The sequence below is a fragment of the Rattus norvegicus genome, chromosome 1 (genome assembly GCF_021556685.1).
Source record: "Rattus norvegicus strain SHRSP/BbbUtx chromosome 1, alternate assembly SHRSP_T2T, whole genome shotgun sequence".
NCBI classification, from domain to species: Eukaryota; Metazoa; Chordata; class Mammalia; order Rodentia; family Muridae; genus Rattus; species Rattus norvegicus.
The window spans coordinates 273,417,214-273,439,686 of record NC_141534.1 but is presented as its reverse complement, the minus strand read 5'-3'; the positions used below and the strand labels follow the sequence as shown (position 1 = coordinate 273,439,686).

General features: G+C 43.8%; 1 protein-coding gene across 16 annotated transcripts; it reads left to right on the top strand.

Annotated features, from left to right (window-relative positions):
- Positions 1–186: 186 nt before the first annotated feature.
- Positions 187–22,444, top strand: Sfxn4 (sideroflexin 4). Of its 16 annotated transcripts, XR_015632657.1 has the most exons (18): positions 222–323; positions 1,423–1,488; positions 3,159–3,233; positions 4,591–4,617; positions 4,703–4,757; positions 6,184–6,209; positions 7,184–7,237; positions 7,322–7,378; positions 7,490–7,555; positions 7,654–7,921; positions 8,818–8,896; positions 10,051–10,166; positions 10,977–11,049; positions 11,165–11,226; positions 15,087–15,141; positions 16,816–16,901; positions 18,954–19,071; positions 22,103–22,443. XR_015632657.1 is itself a non-coding variant. In NM_001108527.1 (14 exon segments), coding segments are annotated over 14 exon segments (942 nt in total). In that variant the 5' UTR covers positions 187–284; the 3' UTR covers positions 22,181–22,444.
- Positions 22,445–22,473: the final 29 nt, after the last annotated feature.

Sequence of the window (22,473 nt, the reverse complement as noted above, 5' to 3'; positions counted from 1 at the left end):
CCTTACAGGGTCTTCCTTTTACAGGATCCCTGCCATAACTGCAGACTGGAAGTGGGAGTGATCGCCTCTGTACCCGGAACATTTGGATTCTTATAAAGTGAGGAACGGAAGAGGAGGACTTAGCCTATAGCAGGGGAGCGTTTGTATTGGGGGCGGGACTCGTCGGTAGGCTCCTCCCCTTGAGCTGCAGAGCTATCTGGTCCTGCACCGCCCTCCGGTTCGTTTCAGGAAGAGGAGGAGGCGCTTGCTGGCGTTGCCAAGGGCGCAGTGGCGCCGCGGTCCACATGGAACCCAACCTGCATTTCTGGATCTCCGAACGCCAAGTACTCCGGGCCGGGTGTTGGGGCGGGAGGCTGGCCTGGGCAGAGTGACCTTGACCGGCTGCCCTGCGTCATCGTGACTTTCCTGTCAGAGATGGTTTTGGGCCGAGTAACTCCCCTGTATTGGGGGTGGGAAACAAACCCAAGCTCTTCAGTCCACACTCTTGCATCTCTTACTTGGGTCCTAGACTGTGTTGGAGAAGGCCACAAAGTCACTCCCAAACGATGGTAGGGCCTCACTAAGGAGTTCCAGTCCTCAGTAGAACGGCCCTTGACAAGCGGCACAGTGAAGAGAAAACAAGTCCTTCCAGGCTTCCTAGGCATGCCTGGCTCAGCCATTTAGATTAAGACCACACTTACGCCCTGCTTTAAGCAGGTTAGAGGCTGGGAAGTCACTGTTGGGTAGTGTTTCTAGTAATCATATTAAAAGGTTTTAAACAGCTATTAATCTTAATGACATAATGAGTCCAACCAATGCCAAATAACATTTCAACATGTAATAAAAAATAGATTCTACCTTTTTTTTTTTTTTTTTTGGTACAAAGACTTTGAAGTCCAGTGTGTAACCCGTGCAAGCAGTCTGGCTCAGTTTCACTTCTTGCATATCCTCAGGGGCCTCAAGGTTCTAAATACTCTGTTAGAGGCCTTGACCTTAAACTAAGTTTAGCCCACCCTTGTTTGTGGAGATCCAGTACTTAAGGCTGAAGCTGTTCCGAACGTGGGCAGCTTGTTGGAGCAGAACCCACCTCCTTCCCATGTGAGCTGAGCTGTAACCCTATCTGAGCCCTTGCTGGGTTGACTGCCTCTTATTGTTATAGGTAAGCCTTATAGCAGCAGAGAAAGTCAGGCAAGAGTCCGGTGTTTCTAGGTCATTACCTTGTGGTCATATGGAGATATGAAGAGAAAATATGAACCCCAAATTCTAGGTTTTAATTCTGAAAGGAAACTATCCCATGTGGTTAGAGGAGATACATTTGATAAAAGTCAGACTGCCTACAGTTCTTTAGTAAGTACGCCTCCACTGAAGTGAACTGGGATTGCCTTAATAAGTTTCATGTCTCTTAACTTGCTCTCTGGTGTGTCTCTTTCTCACCGTCTTCAGTCCTTCTTTCGAAGATTTTGTCAGTGGATGGATTTATTAGATCCTGTAAACGTGTTTATTTCAGTTGTGAGTATGGTTTTGTTTTAAGGAATAATGAATTTCATGCTTTATTTTGAAACTTGAAATAATAGCCCACACATCTGTGTATACATGTGTGTAGATTATTAATTTTTTGTAATTTTTTGAATATGATGAGTTAAACACACGTCTGTTGAGCAGAGGATACCATACCTGGGTTGGATGCTGCAATTCAAAGTTAATCCAGCCCAGTCTTCTAGGAGTCAGTTGCTTGCCATAGAGGCTGAGAGAGGATTGTGAATTCGAGCCAGTTTGGGTTGCATAATGAGTTGTTTCAAAACAAAAATCCATCCAACAAGACTGTAACAGAGCTACTCCTTTGCCTTAACCTAGTTAGGAGACTCTCTGGATGGGGTGTCTAGAAAAAAAAAGAGTCAGGAAAGGGGGATGTAAGTAGAGCCCAAGGCTAGGGAGTGGGGCCTCCCTCAGTTTCTAGTCTAGGAGTCCAGGCATATTTTGCAGGGTCTTATAAGCTGGCACTTTCCCAACAGAGCCAAGTGATGAGGTTTGTGTGCCAAGTGGCCTCTTGGTGGCCAAATAGTAACTAGCCAGAGAGGTCATATGTGGGCAAGACTGTAAGTTCTGGGGATGGCTGACTGTCCCAGTAAAAGACAAGAGTTTGAATTATTGTGGTTAGAGATGAAGAGGAGTTACCTTGCCACAATAATAACTCTTAAGGGAGAGAACATAAGGTTATACCAGTATTCACGCTCTAGATCTCTCTCACCTTTTGTCTGTATTAAGAGCCAGAAAAGGACTTAGATGTCTAGCAGTAGGGGAAATATACATTATGGTATTTCATACAGTGGAATTTTGACTAGTCATTAAAAGTGAGAAGTGATATCAATATTTCACTTAGTGGAAATGCATAGTATGAATGATGTTAAATGGGAGAATAGGAGGCTCAAAACGTAGCTCAGTGATGAGCTGCCTGTCTATCATGGGCAAAGCTCTGGGCTCATCCCCCAAAGCTGCAAAAACTATGTAAACAAATGAGAAGACAGATGTCTGTGAGACAAGGTATAAAGTATTTCACATATGCAAATTATAATGAATACTATATTTATTTATAGCTATATGTATCCAAGTATATATAAATAAGTGTAACTATGGACTGGAAGATTACACCCTAAACTCATAATAGTCTGGTATCTCTGATAGAATGAGGAGGAAATGAGGTAGAGTAATGGTTTGTTTTGAATAATAAAATAAAATTAGAAACAAATATATAACAAATATAAAGATATTTCACAGTCGTTAATTCTGGGTAAGGTGTTCTATTATATAATTATTCTTTGTATTTTATGTATTTCCCTCAGAATTTAAAAAAAAAAAAAAGAGCTAAGGAACAAAACTGAACCAGCTAGCCATGGACGTAGATGAACTGTTAGGGATTGCCAAGACTCTAGTCAGGAAGGCAGTTGACATCCAGAAGCCAGGAAGGTGGAGGCTTCAATAGGGGTTGCTGGAGCGGTCTAGGAAGCCAGAAGGTCTAATTCTGAGCAACACACAGCATTGTTATTTTATTGAAACCCAGGGACACATCTTGAAATCAAGTGTGGAGCTGAAGTACTGTGGGCTGATGGATGTGTTCTAAAGATGAGATAAACACAGACTATGTTGAGACTATTGCCTGATTTCTTGATGTTTGTTTACAGGAAAGCATAGAAAAATCACGACAGCTGTTGTTTACTACTGAGGATGCACCCAAACACTACCTGGATAACCAAAGGGTATCTGTCTCATGACCTCATATGTGCACAGATGTGTATGGTTCAACATGACCTTACCTTGTACAGAGTCGAATTAAGTAAGGTTTGGTAACTAATCCTGCCATTGTACATGTTGCCTAGGGGATTCACTTTACAAAGATGGGGAGTTAGAATTCTATCTTATAATACAGCCAGGGCAGTGTTCCTCCTATACATGCTTACTAGTGTTAATTCTTCGTATATGGCCAATTCCTGGAGGCCCATAGCAAACTTAGAGTCCATATTCCATTGTAGGCAGGATTCCAATGCAGGGTTGTGTTGCCTGTACCCTGGACAGCATTTCCCCCAACTGTGCCTGCTCTTGGGGGCTGAGGGTGAGTTGGCACAGAGTCCAGGAGCAGGCGAGAGATACTGTAGCAAGTTCATCTGAGCACTCTACCCACGCCCCCATTGGTCCCAAGAAAGCATCTCTTCTAAATGACAGTCCCTGATTGGCTGGCATTATTTGCACTAGCATTCTTTGGTCTCTCAGGTGGTCCTCAATTAGGTCCTCCTGCAGGAATACTGGTGTCTCAGGCAGTCCTCAATTAGGTGCTCCTGCAGGAATGCTGGTGTTTCAGGCTGTCCTCAATTAGGTCCTCCTGCAGGAGATGCTTTTGCAGATGCATGGCCCCCAGCATTTATATAAAGGCGACCCTGCCATTCTTGCTTTGGGGTTGTATTCCTTCCAGTGAGCTCAGAACAAGTATTTTTTTAACCTATCTTGCTGCATAAGGGTTTCTCAAACTCATAAAGATTAGTTCCCCAAGATATCCCATGGCAGCTGGGCAGTGGTGGCACACACCTTTATTCTCAGCACTTGTCAAGCCAAGGCAGGAGGATCTGAGTTCCAGACAAGCCTGGTCTACAGAGCTAGTTTCAGAACAACCAAGGCTACACAGAGAAACTCTGTCTTGAAATTCAAACAAAACAAACCGTGGAAAGTTCACATCAGCTTTGTTTTTCTAAGAACTTGAAGCCTCTGGACTGACAGGTAGTTCTGTGACAAGGGGTGGGGCTGATGGCATTGGAAAGTCTTTGTGTGCTATCTCTGCCTGGGGACTATTCTAGACCCACCGAAGGGCTGTTAGATGACAGTCCTCTCCATGGTGCTAGGACTTCCTAATGTTCTTGGCATAAAGTTCATCACTTGGCTTGTTGTTAATTTATTTTTTACTTATTTGATTCATTAGGTACATTGGTTTTGACTTACTAGTCTCTGGCCTACCCTGTCTGAATTACAGTATAAATGTGACATCAGGATTTAAGACTGGCCAAGAGATCCTGTTTGCTATTGAAACACCTTAAAAATATGATACTTCTTATTATCTCTCTTTAGGTTAAAGACGCATGGAATAAGAGTCTTGTAAGTTTCTGCTCCTTTATAATTGTTGGTTTTCTAAATCATGAAATCCATCATCCATCTAACCCCTTCTTCTGCCCCTTTGAAGTCAACTGTGCACCCTGACAGCAGCAAGTTGATCCCCCATCTTTTCCGACCTGCAGGTGAGTTGGTTCTCTTGTTCAGAAGTAGGTGGGAAGGTTTGGCATAAAGCAGAAAAACTGCCTACTTTATTTTCCTTTACAGGAATTGCTGATGGAAATTCTGGAAGCCATAGCTTTAAAAAAATACTTGAGAGGGGCTGGGAAGTGGCTTAGTCAAGTACCTTTTGTGTAAGCACAAGGACCTGAGTTCTGATTTCCGCACCCTTTGTAGAAAGCTAGGCCTATAACCCCAGCACTCGGGAGGTGGAGACTGGAGGATTCCTGGGACTCAGAATTGGTGGGCTCCAGATTCAGAAATAAGGCAGAGCTAGAAATAGTGGCATACACCTTTAATCCCAAAACTTGGGAAGCTAAGACAGGTGGATCTCTGTGACTTCAAGGCCAGCTCAATCTTCATAGCAAGTTCCAGACCAGCCAGGGCTATATAGTAAAACCTTATCTTAAACAGAGAAGGTAGAGAGCTATTGAAGAAAACACTGAATTTGTCTTCTGACATCCACATGTACATTCATAAACGTTCACATGTACCCACCCACGCACATGCACACACACACAAATTGGGATGTAGTTCAGTTGGTAGAGTACCTCCCTCGCCTTGGGTTTGATCTCCGGTACCACACCACATAGACTGGCATGTAGCCCATTCTCAGCTACACAGGGAGTTTGAAGCCTCCTAGACTGCATGAGACCCTGTCTCAAAAATTTTTTTAAATCTAGAAAGATGAACAAGAGTCATTACCATTTACCTTCAGGTAGAGGTCTGGAAAAGCTGGAGGGTGTCTTTACGGGTAGGTCTTCCTGTGCTCTGGTCTTAATTTTTCTGCAATATGCACTGTGTGTGTGTGTGTGTGTGTGTGTGTGTGTGTGTGTGTGTGTGTGTGTGTATGTGTGCGCATGTGTGTATGCATGTTTGTGTGTATGTATGTATGTGTGAGTGTGCGTCTGTGTTTATGTGTGTGTATGTGTGTGCGTGTTTATATGTGTGTGTGCATATGTGTGCATGTTTGTGTATGTGCTTGTGTGCACAAAGGCCAGAGGATGATATCTGATGTTTTCCTTTATTATTCTCTACCATTTAAAAAAAGTTGATATCGGGCTTCCCACTAAACCAGGATCTTATAGATTTGGTTAAGCTAATAAACCAGTGAGCTCCAAAGACTCATCTTTCTCTGCCTGTGTAGACTATATCTGGCTTTCTTTGTGGGTACCAGAGACCCGACCCCAGTTCTTCACGTTTATACCACAAGAACTTCATTGAATGAGCCATTTCCTATGCCTATAGATGTTATTTTTATAAAGAAAAAGAAAATGTCCCCCAACATTTGAGTCCTTAGGAGGCTGCAGAAAGTTCTCTCAAGGGATGTTGTCCTTTCAGAACTTGTCTGCCTGGGTAGCCATGATCATTAACATACTGTTCTTCCTACAGCTTTCCTGCCTGTGACAGCACCCATGGTGAGTTCCTGACTGCATGTGTGTACCTCCTGCTCTGGGTCTCTGATAGATAATTATAGGTCCTGCTGTGGCATTTGTCTACTTTTTTCTATACCTACACCCCTATTCCACTTAATTCAGTCAGGATTTGGACTTCTCAAAAGCCCATGAAAACATCACAGCACAGTCAGTGAGTTGGGAAATACTGCTGGCCACAGCCCTAATGAAAGTGTCCGTTACTTTCTGTGTTAATCAGCTTTCTGTTACTTAAACAAACATGTGAGATAATCAGTGTATAAAAACAAAAATTTCATACACCCACACAGATAACAAAAATAAATCTTTTTAGATGGGGGTTGGAGCTGGAGAGAGTGCTCAGTGGATAAAAGCTCTTCTGGCTTGGGCAGTACCTAACACAATGTAATTCTAGTCCCATGGGTATCCTGAAGCCAGCCTCTGGCTTCTGTGGGTACCACAATACCACTGGTTCAGGAGTGACTAGGTGCACACCAACATGGGTGTGCCTCCTGACTATTAGCTATGTGTCCACTTAATGCTGTGCAAGCACTACGGTTCTTGATCTTGTCTCTTAGGGTTTTATTGCTGTGAATAGGTGCCAGGACCGTGGCAGCTCCTACACAGGAAAACATTTAATTGGTGATGGCTTACAGTTCAGAGGTTTAGTCCATTATGGGGGAATCCAAACAGACATAGTGCTGAAGAGGTAGCTGAGAGCTCTGCACCTGGACCTGCAGGCAGCAGGAAGAAATAGTGAGCTTCTGGGCCTGGCTTGAGTTTCTGAAACCTAAAAGCCCTCCCCTCCATGATACACTTCCTCTAACAAGCCCAAACCTCCAATGCCACTCCCCATGAGTTCATGGGGGCCATTTTCACTCAGGACCACAATCCTGTATTGAGTATCTGGGAGCTATTTTGTTTCTAAAGGCTCTGCTTTTGCACCTGAGACGCATAAGCATATTCTGTTTTCTTCAAAGGTACTTCTGATGATGATGCCAGACACTGGAATAAAGTCCATCATTTTAACTCAGGTAGTAGCACTTTAAATGTCATGATTTTCAGGGTTCTTTTATGCTTGATTCCAGAAAGTGATCCACTGATTTCTCTTTCTGTAGGGTTGCTTATATGGATATACCACAGCCTTTAACATCACCAATGGAAATGCCAGTTATGTAAGCATTGGGAACCCTAGGAAGATAGGATTTGAGTTTTTAACAAATTATCCTTGCAGAGCAAAACCATGATAAGTGCTTACTATAATATGTTCTTTGATTTTTCCTTAGAGTCATGGACCAGTAGAGAGAACGTTGTTGGGAGCAGGGGTGTTTGCGTCTTCAACTTTCTTTGGAGTAGGTGTTCTTGTACCCTATTGTCCCAACCCATCTCTGTTGTTCTGACTAAAAGCAACTTAGAGGAGGAAAGGGTTTATTTCGTCTTACATTTCCAGGTCACAGTCTATCATTGAAGGAAGTCAGGCCAGGAACCTGAGGCACAACTCCTTGCTGTTCCCCACAGCTCTACTTTTGACCCAGCGACTCTCTCAGAGTTGATGAAGGTCAACAGGAACCGTGGAAGATACTGCTTGCCATCTGGCTTGCTCCCTGGCTCATGCTCCCCTAGTTTTCCCAGAGTCCAGGCCCACCTGCCTAGGGAGAGTGATGGCACAGTGGGCTGGGCCTCCCACATGAAACATTAATCAAGACAGTCACTTATAGGTAAGGCCACAGGCCCATCTGATTTGGGCAATCCCTCAGTTGACATTCTAACTAGGATACATGTGAAATCATTTTTCCTCAAAATGAAAACAAAACAAAAGAGAAAGGCAGGAAGGAACTGATTCTAATTACAAATTTTGTTTCTGTTCTGACCCATAAACTTAGAATGTATGAGTAGAAAATACAAGTAGTGTATTCTTGTATCCTCAGAATAATCACCTGCTAGCTAGTCTAAGTTTCTAGACATGCATGGGGAGATTTGCATCCAGGGAACTAACACTGGTTTGACAATATCTGTACCAAACATTTATAAATGCTTTTCTTATCATCCTCTCAGCAAAACAGCATAATAATATTACTGTAGCATTTATATTACAGTGGCTATTCTATCTAATTTAGAGTTGATTTAAGAACTAGGGTAAGTTATAATGTATATAATATATACAGTATATAATGATGCAAATGCATCATTCTGAGACTTTGTCTCAGAAAAATTGAAAGAAAACAGCTGGCGATCCTAAGGCCAGGCACAGTGCATAGGCCTGTGATCCCAACACTCAGGAGTCAGGTAGTAGGATTATGAGTTCAAGGTCAGTCTAGGCCACATGGCAAGATCCATAAATAAGACTTTAGAAGCAAACCAGTTCAATTTCCCAGTCTGGCTTTAACCCAGCTCTGAGACTATGAGCAAAGGGGTTACAGAATCTCCCTTTGTCCCTTCTACTCCTGGAATACACAGAGAGAACTACCTCAGGGTTGTAATTAAAACAAAATGTGTGAGTGCTGACTGCAATCCCACCTGAAGTGGGAACCAGACTGTGCCAGCTCTGCTGTTGTGTTGTTGATTCAGCTGATTCTTTGCTTTGGTGCAATGATTTTTCCTTCTTATTTTCCAGTCAATTCCCCATCTCTTTCAACTGAAGTATCCCCTGAATAACCTTTGGCTTAAAAGATTCTTGCCAATCATCTTTCTTGGTAAGCAGAAAGGGATGGGGGCATGTAGCTGGGCTTGTCTTTTTGGTCACTTCATCTCCAGAGACCCTGGGTAACTTGGCCATGTTGTGACCTGTGGCAGTACCACTGTAGCCTGCTGGGTTTCTCTGGCCTAAATTGAATTTTTGGTTTGAGGAGAGATATTTTCTCTGTAGATATCTTTTTTTAAATTTATATTTTAATATTACATGTTTTTAGTTTGTGTCTGGGTATAGATATTACATGTGAGTGCAGGTTCCTATGAAGGTCAGAAAAGGGCACTGAATTATAAGCAGTTATGAGCCATCCAGTATGAATCCTTGGGTCAAACTCGGGTCCTCTGCAAGAACGGTATCCTCTTATTGCTGAGCCGGCTTTTGGATACAGCACTATGAATACACTTTTCATTGTTAAAAAATGAACAAAAACCTGAAACCACAAATTACTTTTATTGTTGTAGTCATTTGCAGTGCTGAGGGTCAAACCTAAGTCCTTGTATATCCTAGGCAAGAACTCTATTGCTGAACTAATTCCCAACCCACTCCAGTTACACTTTAAAGATTGCCTTATACAAACATTTCTGTTCATCACAATCCTGACAACCTGTGGGTAGAAATACTCCCTTTAACAAGTAAGGAGTCTTGAAGTACAGGGAGCTTTAAAAACTTGCTCAGGCTCACGCAGTAAGCAGGTGGCAGTATAGGGATCCCAACTATGGGGAATGAGAGACTCCATTTGGATTTGCTAAATACTTTGAGCTCCCCAGCCTACAGGTGTTCTGTTTATTGTTCCACATTTAAGCTTGGGGAATCAAAGAAATTTGAAGTATTGGCAGGTTGTTGTTGAAATTGAGCAAGTGATGTTGCAGACATATTGTGAATCCATGTTAAGTAAGTCATTTCAAGAATCCTGGGATTCTTAAGCAGTTGAGCCAGGGAGACCTCATTCTGGGACCCTCTATCTGGCTGCAGTCAGGATCAGAGACCAAGTGGATAAAGGTTCTGATCCTACCCCTACAGCCCCAGGAAAGCTTGGGTGGCCCTGCCTATGTAGCAGGTGAGAATCCGAGAGTCAGGAGAAGGGCAGCTGTTGCACCATCACGTGTTCCCTTACTGTCTTTAACTCAGACTTCTACTTCTTGCTCTTTTTATCTACAGCCCAAATCAGCGGAATGAATGTTTTTGCATCCCGCAGTTTTGAAAACCATCGAGGAATTGAGGTGATGGATAAGGAAGGCCATGTCATAGGCTATTCCAGAAAAGCTGGGAGAAAGGTTTGAAACACAGCAGGGCTATTGCTACTGCTTATTCTTGGGTACAGAATTGGATTTTGTGTTTGAGAGCTTGTAACCTAGTGTCTGTCTGCTTTCTACTTTTCCTGGGCACATCTCCTGGTCATGCCAGAAAAAGATACTGTGCTTTGTACCTCATTATTTAAGAGATGGTGCAGTGGTGTGGATTTGCCAGAGAAACAGAGCAAGATGTGTGTATGGGCAGTTAGAGATTCTTATCCAGGAGTTTGCTCACAGGACTGTTCGGGCTGTTGAGTTACAGCCCCATAGAGCAAGCCTACAGGCTGGAGGCAGATCCCACACACCAATTGGAGGCAGAATTGTTTCTTGGAGAACCTTGGGTTTTGTTTGTTTTCTTTTTTTTCCTCCCTTCCCCTGCTTTCTCTCTGTTCTCTTTTCTTTTCTCTCCCCTCTCTTTCTCAGTCTTTGTTTTTCTCTTTGTGTGTGTGTGTGTGTGTGTGTGTGTGTGTGTGTGTGTGTGTGTGTGTGTGTGTTGATGTTTTGAGACAGGTTCTTGCCTAGTATCCTATGCTGGACTCTGATTCCTAATATTCCTGTCTGAGCCTTAAGAGTGTTGGCCTTCCAGGCATGTTTTCCACATACTGCCCTTTCTCTGTCCCTCTTCTCCTTTCTTTCCCCTTTCCTTTGCCTCCCCTTCCTTGGTTTCCTCCCCACCCTAATACTGGGGCTTGCACCCAAGCAAATGCTTTTCAGGGTAAATTTTTTGTTGTTGGATTTTTTGTTTCTGTTTTATTTTACTTTGTTTTTTGAGACAAAGGTTTCTCTGTGTAGCCTTAGGCCATCCTGGACCAGGTTGGCCTTGAACTCACAGAGATCTGACTGCCTCTGACTGCCAGGATTAAAGGTATGCCCTGATACCACCACCCTTAATAATTAGGGTAATTATTAAGAATTTTAATATAATTTATTTATTTTATGTTATGGATGTTTTCCCTATGTGTGTTACTCTTGGCCTGTAGAAACCAGAAGGTATCAGATCTCCTGGAACTGGAAGACACGAGATCTTCTAGAGTTACAAAAGGTGATAAACTGCCATGTGGGCATTGGGTCGAACTTGTGTCCTCTAGAAGAGTAGTACAAGTGCTTTTAACCACTGAGCCATATCTCTAGTTCCAGAGTGAGTTTTGCTTTGATTTATGAGACTGGCTCTATGTAACCTGGGCTGGTCTTGAACTTGTGATCCTCCTGCCTCAGTCTTTTGAGTAACTGGCATCACAGGTCTGCACTGCACTGAGTCCTGGCTCAGGTTTTGGTCTTACTTTAGTCAACTAATTGGATGAGGTAACCCACAGTATGAATGTCAGGTCTCCTATTTTAAGTAAGTTAATTATAGATATTAGCAGAATACTCCTACTAGGGTCAGTATTTGATTAAGTAACTGAGTACTGGGCTAGGGATGTAGCTTAGTTGGTAGAGCAATTGCTTGCCTTGTATGAAGCTATGGGTTTTATCCCTCAAACCAGATATGGTGGGGAATGCCTGTAATAATTCTATCATAGGACCAGAAGTTCAAGGTCACTATATGTTATATTCAAAGGCCCTAGAATGCATAAATGCATAAGATTGTCTTCTCTCTCTCTCTCTCTCTCTCTCTCTCTCTCTCTAACTTTTTAAAATTAAATAACTGGTTACTAGCGCTGAGTTAGCCCATGAGACTGCCTATGCTAGGGACATCTCACGAGTGGCGGTGCACGCGGGAGCTTGCACATAGTCTGTCTTTTCTGTGTGTGCTGCCTGAAGTCCCTCCTGGCTCTTCCTTTCCCAGCCTGCCCTGTACTCCATCTCTTCCACCTCACAGCAGAGGGTTTGCAGTCTTTATCTTACAATCCTTTGTAGAGAACAGACTATGGAAATCCAGTTCTCTGGTCTAAAATAAGCTCATATAAAAGCCTTAGTTTTTAATATTTTCTTACTGGTGAATACTTTGGTTCCTTTGTTCGATTCAGCACAGTTGTTTCTGTAAGAATCCAGTAGGATTCTCTTCTAGAGGAACCTTTCATTGGAGTATGGACTTCATTTATTTATCTATTTTTCATTTTGTTTTCTTGTTTTGTTTTTATAGACAGAGTTTCTCAGTGCAGCTCTGGTTAGTTTTTTGTTGTGATGGTTGTTGTTTGTTTTGTTTTTCGAGACAGGGTTTCTCTGTGTAGTCTGGAATGTTCTAGAACTCACTGTGTAAACCAGGCTGACCTCAAAGTCAAGCGCTCCTCCTGCCACTGCCTCCTAAGTGCTAGGGTTAAAGGCGTGCACCACCACCTCCCAGCTGGAGTTCATACTTTATGGATTTTGGTGTTTTGAGATAGGATACCACTTTGTAGTCTAGGCTGACTGGAACTCAGTGATCCTCATGTTTCCACCTGCATGGTCAGGGTTTACAGGCACAAGCCTCCACACTCAGCTTTGTACATTTAAAATAATAAATGTTGGGCTGGGAGATGGCTCAGTGGTTTAGAACACTGATTTCTCTTCCAGAGGCCTTGAATTCAATTCCCAGCAACCACATGATGGCTCATGACCATCTGTAATGGGATCCAATGCCATCTTCTGGTGTATCTAAAGACAGCTACAATGTACTCATATATATAAAATAAATAAATCTTTAAAAATAAAAAAAATAAAATGATAAATGTTTAGCCAGGTGTGATAACACATGGCTATAATCCCAGCACTACAGAGTCTGAAACAGGAGGATTACAAATTTATGGTCAACCTTTAAGGCTGCACAGCATATTCTAGAGCAGACTAAATTATATTATAAAGCCCCATCTCCGGGGCTGGAGAGATGGCTTAGCGGTTAAGAGCACTGACTGCTCTTCCCGAGGTCCTGAGTTCAATTGCCAGCAACCACAGGTGGCTCATAAACATCTGTTATGGGATCCGATGCCCTCTTCTGGTGTGTCTGAAGACAGCTACAGTGTACTCATATACATAAAATAAATCTTCTTTAAAAAAAATAAAACCCCATCTCCATAATAAAAATAATATTTCATATGTAGCAGAGAATAACCTTGTTGGGGCACCAGTGGAAGGGAAAGCCCTTGATCTTGCCAAAGTTGGACCCCCAGTGCAGGGGAATATGGGGGGGCAATAAGGGAGATGTATGGGGGGAATACCCATATGGGGGAGGGGGAAGGGAGGGAATGGGGACTTATGGACAGGGAACCAAGAAGGGGAATAAGCTTTGAAATGTAATTAAAGAAATATATCTAATAAAAAATTTAAAAATAATATTTCATTCAGGGGAAGGTGTGGGCAGACTAGGGGCATTTGCCACTAAGATTGAGGACTGGTGGTCTGTCCCCAGGACCCATGTGGTGAAATGAGAGAACCAACTCTTGCAAGCTGTCCTCTGACCTCCATGCACACAGACCTATATAGCCACACACAGTGTAAGACAGAGTTGTTGCTTCACTTTGTGGGGAGGGTGTTGGTTCAATACTTGATTTCTTTGTGTAGCCCTGGCTGTCGTGGAAATAGCTTTGTGGTTATGGTTTCGTTGCTGTGAAAGGGCAACATGATCAAGGCAACTCGTATAAAGGGAAACATTCAACTGGAGCTGGCTTACGGTTTCAGACGTTTAGTTCATTACCATCATGGCAGGAGATATGGCAGTGTCTAGCAGATGTGGTACTGGAAGAACCAAGAGTTCTACATCTTGGTCCAAAGGCAGGCTGAAGGAGACTGACTCTTCTGCACTTAGGTGCGCTAGGTGGAGCTTGAGCCCTAGGAGCCCTCAAAGCTCACCTGTATAGTGACAAACCTCCTCCAATAAGGGCACATCTCCTAACAGTGCCACTTCTCATGGGCCAAGCATATTCAAACCACACAGTAGACCAGGCTGGCCTCGAACTCACAGAGATCGGCCTGCCTCTGCTTCCCAACTGCTGGGATTAAAGGCATGCTGATTGTGGAGTATTTCTCACCCTAAAACTTTTCCTTCTGTCAGTTTAATCATCCCTGGCCCCAGAGGAACACCAATCTGTATGTGTCTTCCACAGTTTGCCTTTTTTAGAAATCTTGGTAAATGAATCACATAGTAGTGGTTGTATGACCTTTCTGTAGCTAATCCATTTCTTACCACGTGTCAGTGTTCCTTTCTTAATGTTTGCATTTGTTTTCAGACAGGTCTCATTCAGCCTCGGTTGGCCTCATACTTGCCATGTAGTATGAGATTAATATCAACTTCTCACTGTTTAGTAGTCCATTGTTGGGTGGCCCACATTTTTCATCCGTATTAACCCTCCAGGGAATGGGGCGTTTGGGCTCATAGGGATAAAGACGCTCTGAGCCAATGACTGACAGCAGCTCCTTGTGAGGACATATTTGCATTTCTTTTTTTTTTTTAAAGATTTACTTATTTATTATATATGAGTACACTGCAGCTGTCTTCAGACACATCAGAAGAGGGCATCAGGTCCCATTACAGATGGTTGTGAGTCACCATGTGATCGCTGGGATTTGAACATACTTGTGTTTCTTTTTGACTCAGTTTTCACTTTCAGTTATTAGTATCTTTAAAGTTCATGAAGTATTCATAAAGCTGGAAAGTATGGGGAAAACATGATTTTAATCAGCCTGTTGCTTAGCTCCTCCTCTGCCAGCCTGTGGTAGGCTCAGGATATCCAAGGTCAGTCTATTCCCAACCTTGAGGTGCCTGCTCAAGATCTTGGGGTGGAAATCTTCAGGCCATCTCAACCAGCACAAACTGCACTTCTGCAGGACGATCAGTTTAGGGTGAAAGAAAAAATTTGATGGTCTGCTTTAAAGAGAACCTTTTTCTTTCTCTTAGGAATAAAATGTTCACAACTGTGCGTAAGCATGCACGCTCTTTTATGGTTTCCCTGTCATTGAAATGTTTATTTTCCTTGGCTAAACTTTCAGAACTGCGTAACCAGAGGTATCTGATTATAATCAGGCACCTTGGATCAAATTTCAGGTTAGTGTGGATTTCACCCGTTGGCTTGGAAGCCATTCATTTGCCAATAGAGTGAGTCAGTGTGTCCTGCTAACAAGTGTCCTTCTGGAATGTTCCCTTTATGCTTGGGCTGATAAACAGTGGCTGCCTTACCCCACCAGTGTAGAAACAGCCTCAGCAGCCTATATGCTCTTCTCAACTCCAGGGTACTTGTTGAGAGGGAGGGGGCACACTCACCAGTGTTTAGGGAAGGCTCAAGTGATGTGTGTATGAAGGTAAGAGGACAACTTTGGGCATTGTTTTTTTCTTCCACATGTAGATCCTAGGGATCAAACTCGGGTCATCAAGTTTGGCAGCAAATGCCTTTATCTGCTTAGCTCTTTCATTCTTGTGTGTTTTTGTGTAACTGTGACTTTATACATGGGCAATCTGTTGGGGGCTCTGAAGAGAGATGACTCTCCCTCCCTCAGCAGTTGTCTGCCTTTAGTTCTTCAGCTAGGAGAGGAACATTGTGAGCCCTTACCTATATCCATGCCGGAGCATTGACTGGCGTGGTCTTGTGCAGTTTTGTGCAGGTAGCCATATTCCTGAGAGCTCAGATGTAACACCTACCCCTGCCATGCTCGGAAGACACCACTTGGTGGATTCTTCCAGATCCCCTGGCTTTTACAGTCTTTCTTACCCTTCTTCTGGGATGTCCCCTGAGTCTTGGATGTAAAAGTTGTGTTATATGTGCCCCATTTGGGGCTGTGCACTCCACAGTCACTTACTCTCTCCCTTTGATCAACTGTATTAACCTTGCGCATGCTGATGTCCAAATGGGACAAAAGGAAGCATCGGCTCCCTGCAGCTGGAGTTACTGGTAGATGTGAGTCACTACGTGAGTGCTAGGAACCAAATCTAGGATCTCTGCAAGAGCTGCAACTGCTCTTAATGATTGAGCCATCTCTCCCGACCCTAAAAATGTATTTTATTTTTATTTATATGAATGTGTGTTATGAGTTTATTCTCTGTGTGTGTCACGGATGGGTGTAGTGGATATGCTCACTCAGGCTGAAGTTGCAGGTGGTTGTGAGGTACCTGACATGGATGCTTTGACCTGAATTCAGCTCCTCTGTAAGAACAGCCAAGTGCTTTTAAACTCTGAGCTCCCACTCTAGCCCCTACAAAATGCCGCAAACTTTAAATGCATGCATAGGTACATACAGGAGACAGCTGGGTATAGACAATTATCTTTGCCTAGAGAGTAGCCCAGTGTACTCAAAACTGGCTTTAAGGAGATTCTCCAATGGTAGGATGAGAACCACTGGTAAGAGGGTTAGGATAGGAGGCTGGGGGGCAAAGGTAAGGTTGAAAGGCAATATGAGCCAAATTCAGGGCAAATCCCGAATTGCTTCTGGAGGCTGCTAGTTCATTCTAAGTGAGGCATTGTCTAGATGCTGCCTTGGTATGTACTTTTGGGTGGTGTATTGGGGATGGTAATTGGGGGTGTTTCGATGCATTGATGGGGACCACAGTAGGATCAAGGAGGTGAAATCCCTCCTCAGTTACTCTGAGCACCAGGCCAGCCATCTTGTGAACACCTTTCCCAGTAAGCATTACCTCAGTTAAAAGGGGGCTGCTGTGTGCTAGTCTCTGATGTGGGCCCTGGACATTGTCTTCCTAACTAAGCTGTCCCCTTGGCCTTTCTACCAGGCTATTAAAGAAACAGCGAAGTCCAGAGCAATGCTGTTTGGGACCTCAGCCTTGGCCCCTGAACTCTTTATCCATATTTTTAAAAGGTAAGAGGGTCCTTTCCCTAGGCGGTCAAAACCCATCTAAAAAAGAAAAACAGAAAAGAAATAAATCAAAACCCTTATAAATTCACCTAATACAAACCTGGTGGGAGGAGAGGGCATGAAGGCCATCATAGCCTTTCTATAAGACAGACCAGGTAAGACAGAATCTAAACAGGAAAGGAATTGTTTGCCTGAACCTGGAGCCTAGGCTCCTTCCCCTTGGTTAACTGTCTCTTGACATGGCCATGAGCCATTTCTGACTGTAGGCAGAGTGGAATGGGGTGATCTTCAGGTTCTCCCAACTCTGATGTCATGAACACTGCTCAGTCTTTACCCTTCCTTCACTTTAGTGTACTTTAATAGGTTCAAGTTGCTCCAAGTCCAGTAGACTAACATTTCTTTGGTGAAACAAGAAACGGCATGATATGGGACTAGGGCTGAAGAACTGTGGGAGAGTGCTTATCTAGTCTGCACCAAGCCCTGGATTTGATCATCCCAGGCATATTATAATCCTTGTACTTGGAGAGTGGAGGCAGGAGGATGAGGGATTCTAAGTCACACTGGACTACCTGCTAAGTTCTGCCTGCCTCATAAACAAGATCCTGATGTAGGCAGAGATCATAGTGTCTGTCAGGGCTCCTGTGGCTGCCAATTGATAAACTCAGTCTGCACTTACACAGATATCTGGTGCAAGCAGTAGTAGTCTAGAGCACAGAGCCTGAAATGTTCAGACTGGATGTTTCCCTTTTCTTCAGCCCTGTGGTGTTGGAAGTCTTCTGTGAAGAGAGACACACCTGCTGATAACCCCCAGTCACCTTAGAGCCTCCCCTTCAGAGCCATAGAGCAAAACTTAGAGACAGATCTCTCTTCATTCAGACAAGACTCCAGAACTTTCTGTGGGCACATTACAGTCATGTGTCTATCCTGAACCAGCCGCTCAGAGCCCCATGGCAAGGCTAAAAAGCCCATGTAGCACTCTATGTGGGGCACATTTTGGGAAATAAGGGAATAGCCTGGGCAGAGCCAACAGTTTCTTCCCACAGATGAGCCAGCCAGATGCATGCAGAGACTTGCTTAGTTGGGGTCTTCCTGGGCTGTCCTTGCCATCCTCAACCCCATAGCTCTGTCAGAGCTGCAGTGCTTGTCAAACATGAATGATGTAAAGGAGTTTTGTAAGGTTGAAGTGATATTTGTCTCCAGGGAGTGGTGTGAAGTCTGACGGACACAGCCATTAGATGACCTTACAGAACCAGTGTCTCAGGACCAGGACAGCAGAGGGCATCCACAATACAGCATCTTGGGGATTTTCCATCTCAATTTCTACTTTTTGAACCTCAAAAACAAACACACACCCCCAGAAAATCCAAGGAGAAGAAAGGACAAATGAATTCCCATTGGGCACCTGCTCTGTCATTAAAACCATTCATGTGGCCTCAGGGGTTTGACTCCCCAGGCTGGAATGCTACACATATCACTATACAGCTTCTTCCAATTCTTTAAATATCACACAGCCAGGCAGTGGTGGCACACATCTTTAATGGCAGGATTCAGGAGAAAGTGAGGCAGAGCTCTGAGTTCAAAGCCAGCCTAGTCTACAGAGCAAATTGCAGAACAGACAGGAGAAACCCTGTCTCAAAATAAAACTACAGGGGTTGGGGATTTAGCTCAGTGGTAGAGCGCTTGCCTAGCAAGCACAAGGCCCTGGGTTCGGTCCCCAGCTCCGAAAAAAAAGAAAAGAAAAAAAAAAAAACCAAAAAACTACAACCAAATAAAAAACTATCACGCAATACATTTTGATTTGAGTCAGATGCTCTAGAATCTGACTGGGGCTCTGGAGTTTCAACAAGTTGCTCCATCTAACTGGTCAATGCCCCATTCCCTGAGTAGGGCACCCTCACCCAGAGCTCAGTCCATGTGCCTTTTAGATCAGTGATCCAGGCACTGCCTGTAACTGCATGCTGAGCTGAATCAGCCACACTGAAACAGAACGCCTGCTTCAGAAAACAGGCCAAAAGTGTTGAGCTCTGTGTGTGAGCTGTGCCTTGTCTCTTACAGGACGCGGTTTTACCCACAGACTCTGCTGGCATCAGTGATCTTGAGAATGAGCTCTACACTCTTTATGATGGGCCTGATGGTGCCAGTGTCGTTCAGCATGTTTCCACAAATTGGACAGGTAAGAATCCCCACAGCTTCCCCACAGATGACAAGTTGGGTTATTTCATGTTTATAGGAATAAAAGAAATAATTTTAGCCAGGTGGTAGTGGTGCACACCTTTAATCCCAGCCCTCAGGAGGCAGGGGAATCTCTGAGTTTGAGGATAGCCTGATCTACAGAGCAAGTTCTAGGGCTACACAGGGAAACCCTATGTCAAAACAAAAACAATAAAAACAAAAAAGAAGTAATTTTATTTAAAAAAATAAAACTACAAAGTTGGGGCTTTAGTGATGACCCATGAGGCCAGCCTGGTCTACAGAGTGAGTTCCAGGATAGCCAAGACCACAGAGAAACCCTGTCTCGATCAACAACAATAACAATAATAGTAGTAGATTTACTACACTTGCTGAGGTCTTGGACTCAGTACCCAACAGCCACAGGGCAGCTGCCAGCTAGCCAGGTGTAGTGGCGACACAACCTGTAATCCTATCATGCAGGAGGTCGATGTAGAGGATTTTTTTTTTTTTTGGTTCTTTTTTTTCGGAGCTGGGGACCGAACCCAGGGCCTTGCGCTTCCTAGGCAAGCGCTCTACCACTGAGCTAAATCCCCAACCCGATGTAGAGGATTTTAAGTTTATGACTAGCTTAGCCTTCATAGCAAGTCCCTGTCTCAGAAACTAAACACTGGGACTGGAGAGATTGCCTCAGCAATTAAGACCACTTTCTCCTCTTACAGAGGACCCAGATTTGGACCACAGCACCTATATGTTGGCTCACAACCATCTGTAAATCCAGTTTCAGGGCAGTCACACACCCTCTGACCTCCACAGGCAGTGCATGCACATGGTACACAAGCATATATGCAGGTAAAATACCCATACATATAAAATAAATACTGAAAAAACAAACCCAAAACGTTATGACCTGAGGATGTAACGGTGAGTAAAGTGCCTTCCTAGCTCCACAAGGTCCTGAGTTTGATCCCCAGCACCACATAAGCTATACATGGTGGCACATTCCTGTAATCCCAGGGCTTTGGTGGTAGAAACAGGAAAATCAGAAGCCCAAGATTATCCTTCATTGTAGTGAGTTTGAGGCCAGCCTGGGCTGCATGAGGCCATCTTCCAAAGATTATGAATAAATCAACCAATCAACAAACAAACAGATCTTTGAAAGACACTCAGATCCTGTAAAGCTGTGTAGCCATGCTTTATGCAGCAAGTCTTCCTGCAGTGATGCAGTGCGCTGTGTGCTGTCCCAGTGTGGCAAACGTTGACCACATGTGACTGCTGAGTCCTTAGAGTGTGACTAAGGCACTGACTGACTTTTATTACTATTTTTCAGTGCTGGAAATTGTACCTAGGGCCTTGCATATGTTAGAATAGTGTTCTACTACTGAGCTATCCTCCCAGCCCAAAACCTTCTAATTTTAATGTATATACTCACGTGTAGCAAGCTGATGGATGATGTATTAGGGAAGGAACATGGCCCCATAATTCATTGTGTAGAGCAATACAATATATTTATGTTTTCTACGTATTAAAATTCCTAGTTCCTCTATCTAGTTGGTCAGTTTTCTCAGTTTCCTTGTCTGTTGAAGGAAATGGAAGACAATGTCTGTACCAAGAGTTACTGCTTTAGAGTTGTATTCTATGCCTGTTTAAAACTCAGCTCATGGGCCAGTGAGGAGGCTTGCTAGATAAAGGTGTTTTCCACTAAGCCTAGGGACCTGAGTTCATTCCCTGAGACCCACGTGACATGAGGAGAAAACTGAATCCTAAAGGTTACCCTCTATACCTGAACCGTGGCATATACACCCACAAGTATGTGCGCACACATATATACACACAAATAAAATAAACGAACACAAATTTAATAACAACAAAAAGGCCTCTGAGATGTGGGAAAGGACAGATCTTGAGATCAATGATAGGATCTGTCATATGCTCTGACAGGAAAGGTAATATAATGTGTAGAAATTACTGTTTCGTGATGAACAGAGGGGCTAGAACCAAGAAAGGCTTCCTGGAGAAGGGAACCTCTGGAAATGGCTGGAATTGCACAGGCGGAGATGGAACTAAAAGAACGAGTTCCCAGTGGAGGAACAGGAGGGAGGAATGGACAGCAAGACCCCACAGGACTGGCAGGATGCGGAGACCAAAGTTAGCACTGCACCACCAGGCTGAGAGAGCAGGCAGTAGGCTTGAAGGGGTCATGCAGGAGCCTTGCCAGACATAGAGACTGAATCTCAGAGGGCAGAGCAGGGGCAGGAGGTAGGGTTTCTCTCTCCATTGCCCTAAAGATTCACCAGACCTGGAAGGTACGTGCTTGTTGGCTCTAGCTGGGCGGTGATGGGTCACTGGCAGTCTTGTGCTAATGGTATATCCGGGCTTGGCAGGTCATCCTAAGGCTGAGAGGGGTCCAGCATCTCCTCAGATATCCCTGTAGGACATTTCTAGAACTTCGAGGATCCTGAAAAGGGAGGCTGTCCCTTCAGAGCTCCTCTGCTTGCCATCAGGTCTTAAATGCATCCAACCTTGCAAGGCTGGAAATGACACTGGCTGTCAGGGGTCCATTGCTAACACTTGCTAGATGGGATAATGTTCCTGCCCGTGTACATGGTACCAAACTTTATCCTCTGTAGTGGAGAATTTGTAAGTGAAACGTAGGTGTAGTCTTGTATTCCCAGCATTCTAGAGGCTGATGCAGGATAGACTAAGTTCAAGATTATTCTGGCCTACATATCAAGATCCTGCCCCAAAAACCGAAAAAGGGGGAACCCCACTGCATTACAGATGTGGTAAGTGCTCCAGGAAATCAGATCGGCAGATTCTTCATAGCTATTGCTGAATGATGGCTGCACAAGAGCTTATTATATTCTTTGTTCATATTTGAAATATTCAATTTAAAAAGTTCTAAGAAATGGTACTTCTTGCAATCAATTAGATATCATTGGAGAAGATGTAAAAATGGGTGCTTTCAGAAGTTTTTAAAACTTGTCTTGAGGCAGTTAAACATGAATTTTGAAAACTGTGACCTTGTCTTTCAGATCCAGTGCAGTCAGCTTGAAGAGACGATTCGGTCTTCTACAGAAGAAAAGGAACTCTTCTATTACAGAGGGGTATAGCTGCAAGTTTATCTCCTGTTTGGAAACCTTTGACCTCTCAAGGTTTATTTAGAGAGCACTGCCATGGTCCTCAGGGTTCCCAGCAACACTTGTGCAGCAAGCTGGCTTCAGTGCCTACTGTACCTGGGGCTCTGAGTCTGACGGAAAGAAGAGCAGCACCCAGAGGACTGCTGAGAGAACCGTGGATGAAGTAAGAGTCAGCCTGGGAAAGGATAATGTGAACCTGTGAATAAACCTGCCTGAAGTGGAGTACTTGAAAAAAATTTGTCCGGTTATACCTTATCTGGGGTACA